Here is an 11,895-nt window from a genome sequence, read left to right on the forward strand (position 1 = left end):
GGGAAGACTTCAAGAGCACAGCTGTGTCTGCAGCAGTTCAGGTTCTGGGCCACCTTGTGCAAAAGGAGCAATGTTTTGTTGACAGATTCTCGTGCAGGTAATTACGTTCATTTCATTAACAGAGGCAACTTTAGTCCGAATAAAGGTCCAGCCCAACTAACTAATGGTGGTCCTACCCCTCATGTCCAAGTTACTGATGAGTCATGCAGGGCTGGTAACCACCATGACATTTCTGGCAAATGAGAAGGATCGAGGGGAGTATCCTCTCCCTTCGCACATGAGCTTTTCCTCAACCCTAACCTCTTTCTACAGTCCCAACCAGTTTCCTTTCATGCCTTTAACACTTCCCAAAAGCAGCACTCTAACTACTGACTTTCACCTCCTACACATTTTTGTCACTGCAAGTATTTTCCACTAGGATCCCAGCTTGTACCTCCCCATGTCCCTACCATGACCTAGCACTACAGTGACAATCTGTGCCACCTCAACAGAGCCTTCAGCTGTGCATCCCCTATCATCACCCACACACAGACATCCTCAAATGGATACTTTCCTCCCCCTTAAATCTGATCTGCTCTAGGTCTGGTCCACATGAAGATAACCTACATGTGTCACCAACCATCCCTGCCAGTTGAAGGGGTCTAAGCAGCAAATCCAAGACCTTCAGCCCTACTGATGAACCATACGCATGATGATCTGAGACATCGTAAGGGAAGCTGTGCCTTCAAATAATTTATGCAAGACTTAGTATATTATACACAAAACACTGGTAAAAATACAGTGTTGAGTTGAGAAGTCAAACACACAAAAACACATCTAAGGGGAGTATTAATTTTGCCTAAGAAATCTGTTTCATTCCAACCACTGGCTGGATTTTCTTTCATTGGGGAGTAGTGAAGGGGTCTAGTTGTTAAAATAGTTGAATGAGTTAGGAGACTTAGAGAGTGGAATACAGTCTAAAAAGGGTACTGGAGGTTACTGTGGGAACTGGATTTTTTTTTTTTTTTTTTTTTGCTTTCATTTACTTAAATGCTGTGGAAGACTAGGAAAAGGTTTCCTAAAGGTTCCCAGCACCCCTCAATGCCTGAAACTCCGACATGGGAAGTAGCTCAGTCTGATGTGAAGAAGTACTCACTCTCTGTGGCTTCCAGAAAGTCAAGAGCAGCTGTGCTGTGAATCCAGAAACTGCTGCAGAAGTCCTGAAGATAAAAACCAACCCAGTCCGAAACACTTCAGCCAAGAAATTCAACCAACTATTTGATTTTTAACTTTCTGAGTCCCAACTCCCTACCCAGAATGTAGTGCTACACCTCCATGGGACACTGCAAACATCACTTTAATTTGGAGAGCAAATGTAATAGTGCTGAGACTGAAAAGCCCTGGGGATAGGGAGAAGGAGGCTTATTAATAAAAACCTCCTCTTTAGAGTCAGGCTTCAACAAAGGGATCTCAACTTTTCCCCTGTACCCTACCCACTCCCCTGGAATACAATTCATTCTGCAGCTTCTGCAATCTTGGCACAACGTGAGGCTAGATGCTGGGTACAAGCTCTGTATGCAGATTTATCTTCATCATCTCTCACATCCTGCAGAATTAACAGCACTGTTGCAACAGTTCTGCTAGTACAAACGAGAGGAGCAGACGCTGTTGCCAAAAAATTAAATCTGAGGTGGCACTACCCTGTGGCAAAGTCTTCTCTAGCCTTTTCCAGTCAGTCAGACATAGTTGCTAAAGGAACCTTGTTTGGGATGTGTCAAATGCAATCTCATAAAAATCTCCTTCCTGATGGGAGTTTTGGGTTACAAAAGTTAATGCAGTGCAGATAGCTGAGCTGAACAGGCTGTTTCCCAGTAGGCTCTGGTATAAAGAGTATTTCATTATACAAAGCTTGAATCACAGCTTTCTCAGCAACTGTTTGATAGACTGGGTTTCTATCTCACACAAGGCAATGAAAATAGTATGGAGGGAAGGCTGCACTTCCTATTAGAGGACCTGGCAATAAGAAGGGATTTTGAAGCTTTTTTTTTTTTCTTTTGTTTTGCATTAGAAAGTATACAGCCATAATGAAAGCTAAAGAATAATTTCATTATGGCTCCCTTTTTGCTTAAAAAATGCATGAAGTCAGACTGGCTAGCACATTATGAGGATATGGATGCTGTTTAAAAAAAGATTTTTCTACCCGGAAACCTGATGCGTCACTCCTTCGGCTTTGTCCCTGGGGTCAGACCATGGGAATTCCCAGTCTTGGGCCCCTGTGGCTCTCATCCAGCCCCGTCACTGAAGCTGTGCTTTCAGGCTGGGATGTTGCTGTGCTGCAGGGGTGGAAAATGAGGCTGCAGAGTGTTAATGGGCAGGATGAGGTCAGGCCTTAGGGGGCTGTGTAAAGGGTCCTGCAGACCTCTGTCAGCAACACGAAGAGGCAGGGAGCCTTCTTAACCCCAGAGAGGAGATAAAAATTGGACAAACATTGCCTAAAACAACAGCAACCCTCAGATTTTTAAAGCCCCATAGCAGATTCTGCTTTTAACTTCTTTCGATGAGTGTCTAACCGACTAGTTCAGGCTCTCACAGCCTCGTGGCTGGTTGGGCCAGGGCAGGGTACGCTGGATTTCAATCCTCTCCTTTGGACCAGACATGGATTTAACAGGTGAGGGAGCGACAACCGTTTAGCTTTTCATCTACAGTCACCCCTCCCTGTGTGCTTGTTTGGGGTGGTGCCCCAAATCCTGGGACACGGTTGTGGCTGCGTGGCAGCTCAGCCCCTGGCTTCAGGTGGGGGCTGCACCCACCCCTGGCTCAGCCCATACGGGTTTGTGTGGTGGAAGAGGTCTGTGCAGCTGGAACTGAAGTACAGAGGGCCAGGTCTTTGAAACCTAATGGAAGGGAAGAGTTTGTCTTCAAAAGAGCTGCTCTTTCTTCTTGTGTGGCCTTTACAACACACCACTGACTAATGCACCTTACCCCTGCCCAAACCAGCTTAATGGGAATTTATCTGGCAGATGTGTGCACCATTCGCATCTCCGCCTACTCCAGTTCTTAACAGGGTAAAGTTTAATCATTATTATTTCTGGTGCTACTTTTGGGAAGAAAAAGAGCAATTTTGTCATTGCGTGCTCCAGAAAACGTGAAAGTCTCTAAGGAGCCCAAGCTTCCTGTTACCAATGCCTTCAACTTTGCCCCACCTTTGGGAAGCACAGGCAGCTCGTGAAAGAATGTCATCCACTCTAACAATTGATTTTCTTATGTACAATAACGTCAGACCTTTTAAATAAAAGGCTGACCCGACTCCTTCTAAAATAATTCGACTGTTTTATGGAGTGTTGTTCTGATTATATACAATTCCCACAAGAAGGGAAGTACCTTTAAAATAAGGACTATTCAGTACTAGTACAGGATTTCCTCTTGTTGTTGATAATTTCCTCTTAACAGAAGACGCAATGAATCCCAGAGAAATTCAAAGGAGCAATCTACAGACAGTTAGGCATCTACATTATACAAGGAACATTGTTCAATCGCATTGATGTTTTCCTGATGAAGTAAAAAATAGATCTACCTGTTGTGTAGCATGTAAAAGAGTTCCTACAGCACCCACTTCAGTTCCCTTTGCTACATTTTTAATCACTATCCAATCCCACAAACTTTTACGTAACCATCGGTGAATAACAACAAATGACAATTATCCTCACTTCATCTTTTGATATTGAAATTCACCCTCTGAAATGGCCTCCCTGTTAAAGAAGACAGGCTTGGTGGTAACAAGAGCAGTATTAACAAATTATTGTCTGCCCTGTCAATAGCAGATATATCATGTGAAGCAAGCTAGCAACTCTGCGTTCTCTCTACCTGATGTTCCTTATCTCAGAATTGGGGTCCATACTCCCTTTGACTAGAAGAGCTAGTTTTCCACTACTAGTCTGAACATGCACCTGCCCTACTCACCTGATGGTAAAGGGGACCTCATACCTACGTAGATGACTAACACTTACCCAAAACCAGCACACCAAAGTCCAGGGGCTAAGCAGCTGCTGCAGCAGCTAGGTGGTAGCTGCTGATAAAGGCTGAGCCATTTGTGGAAATGGCTGTGAGTCATTAGGAGCTCCTATCAGTTATCCCAATGACTCTAATTCTCCATCAAGTTGGGTTATAAGCCCCCTCTCATGCACAGACCACGCTTTAATTCCTTGACCTCCTTACACTCACTTGGCCAGACTGTACAAATGTGATCAGTAAACCATGCTGTGATGCATTGTTACAGCCAGCAATAGTCCCTCTGAGCCCTGGTTCCACCCTGGCCATTGAGATGACCCATCAAATTTGATGAAGACATTCACACACATTTGTTTCAGCACGTTAGTGGTTTTAAACTATGTACCTCAGTCTTTGCATGTTGCTCATCTGATTCTGGCTTACTAAGCAAAATTATTAACAACCTTCCCTGCTCTCAATCCTTTACATACTTGTATGCAGCTTATTTTGTCATCTGATGTCAGTTATTTCTGTAACTTTGCAACAGGCAATGCAAACAATGCAACTCCTCATTCGTCTGTTCACACCCTCAGTTTTCCTCTGGTCCTGCACATCAGTTTTCCTTCCTGGTCCCTGCCATTCTCTTGCAGAGTTGTCCCACCAACTTGTCTGCTCCAACATCCTTTCTTTTGTGAAAGTAGCGCAAAACAGAGAACCGCACGTACTGTCAGTGTGTCCTGGGTTCAGCTGAAACAGAGTCAACTTTCTTCATAAAGCTAGTAAGAGGCTCTGTTTTGGATTTGTGCTGAGAAGAAAGCTGATAACAGTGATGTTTATAGGTGTTGCCAGGACAGTCAAGGTTGTTTCAGCTTCTCTGCTGTGCCAGTGTCTGCAGGTGCAGGAGAAGCTGGGAGGGAGCACAGCCCCAGTTACTAGCCTAGGATTCGATCTTAGGTTCAGGATTGAGACTCAAAGTGACCAATAGTCTATTCCATAACATACACGTCATGCCCAGTATATAGGTTAGGGCCCTCCAGATGCTTGTCCCAGATCCCTTTGTCTCCAGGTCAGCTCTCTTTCCAGGCTGGCTTTCTCAGGGTGGTCCCTCTCCCAAGACCTTCTCCCTGCCTTGGTCAGCTCTCAGTCTGGGATGCTCAGGCTCTTATCTCCATCCCGGGAGCGCAGTTTCAGGACTCTCCCTGCTCCAGGATCATTAGCCAGGAACAGGCTGAGCCTTGGTCATCGGGTGGTGAGCAGTATCACTGTGTATCACTCATTTTTATATTTGTATATACCATTATTTTCAACATTATTGTAGTTTAGTGATTAAATTGTTCTTATCTCAATGCACGAGTTGTTTTTTTTTTTCCCCTTTACCCCTTTAATTCTCTCCCCCATCTCTGGGGGGGGCAGGCAAGGAGTGAGAGAGCAGTTTGTGTTGGTTTTGACTCCCAGCAAAAGGTAAACCCATCACAGAGTGTTTAACCTGTTACTACTGTCTGTGCCTAGATTTCACAGCTTACCTCGGAGAAACACAAGCCCCCTGGAAAGCTCCAAGAAGCCTTTCCTATGCAGAGAGAAGAGAGTGGTCTGCAGAGGTCTCTGTGCACTGAGGCTGCCCCAACGAACAGTAGCACAGCTGGCTCCAGCTACCCCCCTCCTTCCTTTCCAGGAGTCTTCTCCTGAAGAAAGCAGCCTGGCAAAAGACTCTGAAAAGGTCCAAGCAGTGTAATGTGGTTCAGGGCACTACAAGCAGGGCAAAATGCCCCTAGTGCTCAGCTGTTGGAGCACTTAGATAAGCCCCTGTTGCATTATACTGCTGTGTTACGTGATAATAAAAATAAAAACAGCTGGAAAAGAACATCTGTCTATGAACTTCACCCTGCTGGGAAGGCTTGGGCAGGCTGCTCACAGCACGGGTCAGAGCAAGGCAGTTTGGTACACTCCATCAAGCTGTACAAATAATTAGTAGAATCTGCTAGAGAAAAAAATTGCGTGGGACCAGCTGGAATAAGAGAGAACAACATACAATACCCAAGCACTTCCTTAATAAAAGCTTTCACCAAATGAACACTTTGGACTCCCAAAAGACACCTTCAAGTGCCTGTATCTTACTAGGCATTGGCATTTCAACATTTATTACCGCAGTCAAGCTACTGCATTGCAAGCATGAGTCAATGCCTGCACCTTCTGGCTCCAGAAGAAAGGGATTGCTCTAATTTTTATTTATAAGCTGGGCAAGTGGAGAGGGAGGCATTCAGTTACAGGCAAAGCACACACCGCTCTACAGGGCCGAGTGGGCTGGTTAATACACGGACGTGTTCGTGCCTTAGCATCCTGAGTCACAAGTACCACAACCCATCTCCACAGCCTTTCATGGAAGGCCTCAGAAATGGGCTTTGTAAATCGTTTCTGTTGCCATCCAGCACAAAGCCCATGACCTCCACATTATTCACTGCGGACCTCCAGCTTTGTATGGAGGACGTTACGATCCAAACTGGCAGTTTCTGGCAAGAAGCGCTTGTGAATATGCACACAATATAGAACAGGAAAAAGGATTTCAGTTTATCTGTGCTCACTTGGGTTTGTTTGCTGCTTGGAAAAAACCTGGCAGGCTTCCCACCACTATGCAATAGTCTGGGAAGGCTCCTGTCACCTGGGGACTCACATGCTGATGTGTGAGTGAAGAGAGCAATAGCCAGGATTCATGGGGTTTTCAGCATGATCCTAATAAACTCTGTCATGCTACCAGTGCTAATGGGACCACTGAACAGAAACTGTCTGAACTACTGACAGCTTCTTTCCAGAAGCTAAAAAATGTCATTTTCATGAGCTATTCCTTTATGCCAAAGCACAGAATGGATTTTCAAAGGTTTGTACCTGGTTTTATGCAGTATTTACCAGCCTCTTGAACTTATTCTGCCTTGAAATCCAGCTTCCTTGATAAAGGAAGATACTAGCTTATAAGAAATACCACATCATCTTGCATCCCACACAAAGCTTTAGCCTGAGGATTTCCGGACCGACACAGTTCATCCAAAGCAATTGAAGGTAGTTGGGGGGTCATGGGATCAAGTCACATATGCATTTCCTTTCTTCTCCACCATCCCTCCGGTTAAGCTTGTGGTCTTGAATTGCTCTTTTGCAATAGGGTAAACAAGTAAACGTTATGGGCTCAGGAGCTATCTGTTGTCTACAGGAGCAAGCATGTTTTGCCTTTCTCAGTTTGTCTTTGGAAACCTAGCATCCTATAGGAAAGAAAAATAGCAGAACAGCTCAGAACTGTAGTTTCTGAGAAACAACAACATTTGTCATTCATATAGAAAATTCCCAAATACCACTGTCTCTTGATGAAAGGAGAGCAAGCACTGCCATCCCTTTTTCACAGCTGACGAAACAGATATGGATTAAGTGGTTGCCAAGCATCTAAGTAAGTTAGCAGCAAAGTAGTAATACAGCCCTGGACTTTCAACGCTGGTGCTTCAGCTTCTGGGCCATGCTTTTCCCATTTGAATGACTAGCTTTTCAGAGTTCCTAAAATTCTTTCATCTCTTTCTATGGTAACAATCAGTAGTTTTTGAGTCTCTAAAAATTAATACAGACTTACTGCAAAAGTTGAATAAAATTAATACTTTTCATTAATACCTTTGCCGTTAGTAGTGGAAAGAGAAGACAGTGGATGTAGAGACAAACACCAACAGCTGAACTTTATTGCACTCTCTGCTTCTAAGTCCATTCAAGAGTAGGACAGTGGGACAAAAATAATTATAGGGGTCTTTCTACACAAAAGAGCCAGCTATTTAGAGGCAGGCAAAGTCATTTGAATGTCAATGAAATAACCATTAAAAGGCTGAGAAGCATTGCCATTTATTAGAAGATCTAAAGAATAGTTGCATGCACTATAGCAATCTTCTAGGTAGGAGCTGTTAATTTGGTATAAAAACCTATTAGAGACAGGGCAGAGCACAATTAAACAGGAGACAATACACTCAGTGAAAAGGAAACTGGCTTTGGAATTTTACAGCCTCATATTTCATGTTTCTACAAGAAATACTATGCTCTGTAATCTCTCCTCAATAACAGCTATGTATTTCTAGCTCCCAGAGTGTTTTGCATTTCATTTCTAGCAGTGGTCCCCTACAGCCTAGGGAGGAAGGTAAAACAGGGTTACGCACTTGAATGCCCTCCCACTCTTTACACGGCAATCCTTCTTCCAAGAAAGCCTCTCATCAATGCCACTCCTTAATTGGCCCGAGAGTCCCTCTTTGCACAAAGCTCTCATCTCCCACAGGGACAAGTTCTTTCTGCTATTCTGGCAGAGCTAAATCCAGACAAGGATGTGCCATTTACCAACACAAATCTACTATAAATTCAAATGCACAGAAAGAAGTGAGGTACTTCCAGAACTTGTTGATGTTCTGCAGGTAGAGATTTGCAGGTAGGATGGACCACAGCTGGAGAAAACCTTCTATCTACCTGTCAGGTTGTCACTTCCCAGAAAAAGTGTAGGGATCAGTCAGAGACCTTGGGGAGATTCTGTACTAATGCACCGAATGTGAACTAAACCAGACTCTTAGGTACAACACTTTGTTACAGAGCTATAGGACAGACAGAGATTTCATTAGTTAGACAGCATTTGTAAAGATTATCACTTTTTAACATTAAGAAAAAGCAGTAAGAACATTCAGGGGCAGTGCAGCTTTAACTTCCTCTTTAGCAGCAACCCCGGTGACTTTGCCGTCTGCCCAGACACTGCCAGGCAAGTAAAAGTGACATGCAAAATGTATCCTAAATTTTCCTTCCCTCAACTGTTAATTCTGAGGCACCACAGTTCTTTATGTACTCAGCTAGTGCAGCTAAGTATGCCACAATATTTGAGAAAAAAGTAACTACAAGTGCCCACAGCAAGACTAAGTAGCAATTGTTCAACACACCCCGTGACACCCATAGGCACAGAATTCTCCACTGATACGTATCAGACAAAAATGTCATTTAAAATCCTTTGTTCTCCTTTATTTAGCCACAACACAAATACAAGAGCAGTCAAACTCCGTCCAGTGGAACTCACTAGATAAACTTGTTCAGATTAAGATTCTCAGGAAAGCAACCAAAATATACATGTACACGCACACGCTCTCACGCGCACAAGAATGCAGCAGAGCCCTTACAAAATGAGGAGCGGCACTTAACTGCACCTAAGTGTAAAACCCAATAGGAGAATCAACTAGTTAGGATACATCCATTAAGCAACCAGGCTGTGCACTGGATGGGTTCCCACCATACCTCTCCATTGGCTATTTAAATATCAGCATCATTTGTTTCTGGTGCAAATTTGAAGCTCACAAAGGGGAAGAGTCTGATCTCAGTTACCCAAGAATACAGGGCAACAGAACAATTACTCCACTGTAACTCAAAGCAGAATCGGGCCCTATCAAAGGAGTATGCATGTGACCGGCTCCAGCTGGAAGACTACTGCAGGTGACAATTTTTTTTGCCCTTCTCTTCCCCAGTAACTAAACCCACCACCAATATAGTGTGTAATCTGGCTTTTGCATCCTCCCCACTCGAGAGTCTGCTCTAAAGCACATACTGCTCCTTTTGGTGGAAGAGACAGCATAGTGGTTCTGTGATGCAAGTACGCATCCACCAGGGACAAGAATATGACCACCAAACACACCAAACCACAGCAGAAGAAATAGAAATTGGGCTCTTAGATAAAGCTGGTCAAGCTGGTCCATTTGATTTGTCAACGCTTTGTTCAGAAATATAAGACTCAAATATAGCTTACAAAAAGGCTAATTCTTTATACAACATCTCAATGTCAAAATACTAACAAAAACACAGCTTGTTAATGCTGAGAAGAGTGGTCGCAGAAAAATTAATACCTAAACTAGGCCATTGCTAACAAGAACAGCTGGTATCTCTTCATAAAAAGGCAGTCTGACATACTCAGGAAAAATGAAACATTTGAAACAAACTGTTTACAAAAGTTATTTAAATGCTCAACACAGATCTAACACTATTGTAATTTTATTTTTGGACAACTTCAGCAACTATTTAAAAAAAAATGCTAATACAAAAATGTAGAAAACAAAAAGAAAAATCCAAAGATATAGTTTTTAGACAAATGTAGTTAAGGTGAAGCTGTACCTTTGTCCCAGTTATTAAGAACTTCAACTTTAAGCGCGGCATAACCCAGCTCAGCTAGGTTTGTAGGCTTCCCCACCCTTACTAAAGAGTTAGTTCTTAGAAGGCTCCGATCTCAGTCCCCCAGGGTCTGTAGGGTTTGCCAAGGGTTGCCGACTGCGTTGGTGCAGATGGGCTCAGCACGTTGGGGGACAGCAGATGGAAGGAGCCAAACGAAAAGGGGAACGCAGACAGAGATGCCATGGAGGAGAGGAGAGGAGGAGACAGTTTGGTGGTAGAAGAGACCACGGGGAGCACTGGTCCAACGCTGCCATTTGGGGGCACTCTGAGTGAGGAAGTTTCAGCATGTGGGGCAGGAATTCTGGTCTGGTGATGTGGTTCTGTGGAAGATGCTGTAGTACTGGAATTACCGTGCCCATTTTGAGCCAGCAGCAATGGGTGAGATATGTGAGGGTGATGTCCAAAGGCACTGCCCCAAGGAATGTGTCCAATGCCAGTGTGTGCACTACTTGCTGCTTCCCGTTGAGAGGCGTAGTTATTGAGATGAGACACCAGTCGAACTCGCAGAGGATCAGAGGCATCCAGACCCTCTATAATACTAAGGTATCGAGCAACTTCAGCCAGGCACTCTCGAAACCCTAGACTCCGATAGTCCATAGCCAAAGCATGAGCATCAAAATAACCTAAGAGACAAGAACAAAGAATGGAGTCTTAAGATGCTGTTTTCTAGTCATTGCCTACATGTAGCCTTCCCACTCCACCCTCCTCTATAAGCATATTTTACTTGGATGTGGTTAGTATTCCCAACCATAGATTAGCTGTCAAGCTCCTTTTTTTCTTTTTTTTTTTTGTCTAAGAAGCTTTTCTTTTATATCTGTGCTGTGATGCTGCAAGTCCCAAGGCTGCCATTTTTAAACTAAAATTGCACACTGCCACTGGAGGAAAGTACTTTTGTTCTTTGCACGTCTCCCCAGTGCAAGCAAAACCACAGCACAGTGAAATTCATTAGAAACACAAGTCCTAACCTATCAGAGGGAACTTCTGCAGGCAATGTAGTTTTTTCCCAAAAGTGCATGTCCATAGTTTTTGCTAATTCTCTTCGTTACTCATGTCATCCTTTGGTTTGGTTTTTTTTTTTCTAGTTTATGTTCTGAACTTTCAGGAAGTTAGAGAAACAAACAACAACAACAACAACTTTGTGCTTTCCATGCTGCCAAAAGCCAGTTCACTTCACAGTGCTGACACATTGCTAGAGAGACTTGTAAGCACCCTCCTCTGCAACAACCTGGAGCTAGCACTATAAAATGTGCCAGTGCTAGCGATGCTGCAAACCTTCTCAGGTAGAAGAAAGTCCCAAATCCTGACGACACATAAGAAGAGTTTCCCTTTACCTTCTCTGAGCGCTCCCACATCACACTGTGCACCGAACGCTAGGGAACACCCTCCTCCCTCAGCAGCCTCTCTGCAGAGCTGCTGACCCACTGTCAGGCACAAAATTTTACCTTTCCCTCCTGCCGTATGCAGCATTTTCAGGTGATCAACAGTCATCTGCAGAATCTCCGCTTTTTCCAGCTTGGCTGATCCCTAGGAGAGAAGGGGAAGCAGGAAACTTTTTTAGGCAGAACCAGAGACGCTGCAGAGGGGCGAGCCACCCTCCCGGGAGCAGGGGGGAGGCGGTGCAGGGGGGTCACCGGACGCTACCTGCTTCTCAAAGGCGCTGGGCACCAGCCTCCGCAGCTCGGACAGGCTGTTGTTGATGCGGTCGCGGCGGCGCTTCTCGAT

General features: G+C 44.3%; 1 protein-coding gene across 1 annotated transcript; it reads right to left on the minus strand.

The window, feature by feature from the left end:
• Nucleotides 1-9,746: 9,746 nt before the first annotated feature.
• On the minus strand, nucleotides 9,747-11,892 carry HEY1 (hes-related family bHLH transcription factor with YRPW motif 1; the record flags this gene model as incomplete). Its single annotated transcript, XM_010073737.1, has 3 exons — nucleotides 9,747-10,796; nucleotides 11,616-11,697; nucleotides 11,815-11,892. Coding segments are annotated over 3 exons (744 nt in total), but the record flags the coding sequence as incomplete, so codon positions are not given.
• Nucleotides 11,893-11,895: the final 3 nt, after the last annotated feature.

The sequence above is a fragment of the Pterocles gutturalis genome, unplaced genomic scaffold, assembly GCF_000699245.1.
Source record: "Pterocles gutturalis isolate BGI_N339 unplaced genomic scaffold, ASM69924v1 scaffold36722, whole genome shotgun sequence".
NCBI classification, from domain to species: domain Eukaryota; kingdom Metazoa; phylum Chordata; class Aves; order Pterocliformes; family Pteroclidae; genus Pterocles; species Pterocles gutturalis.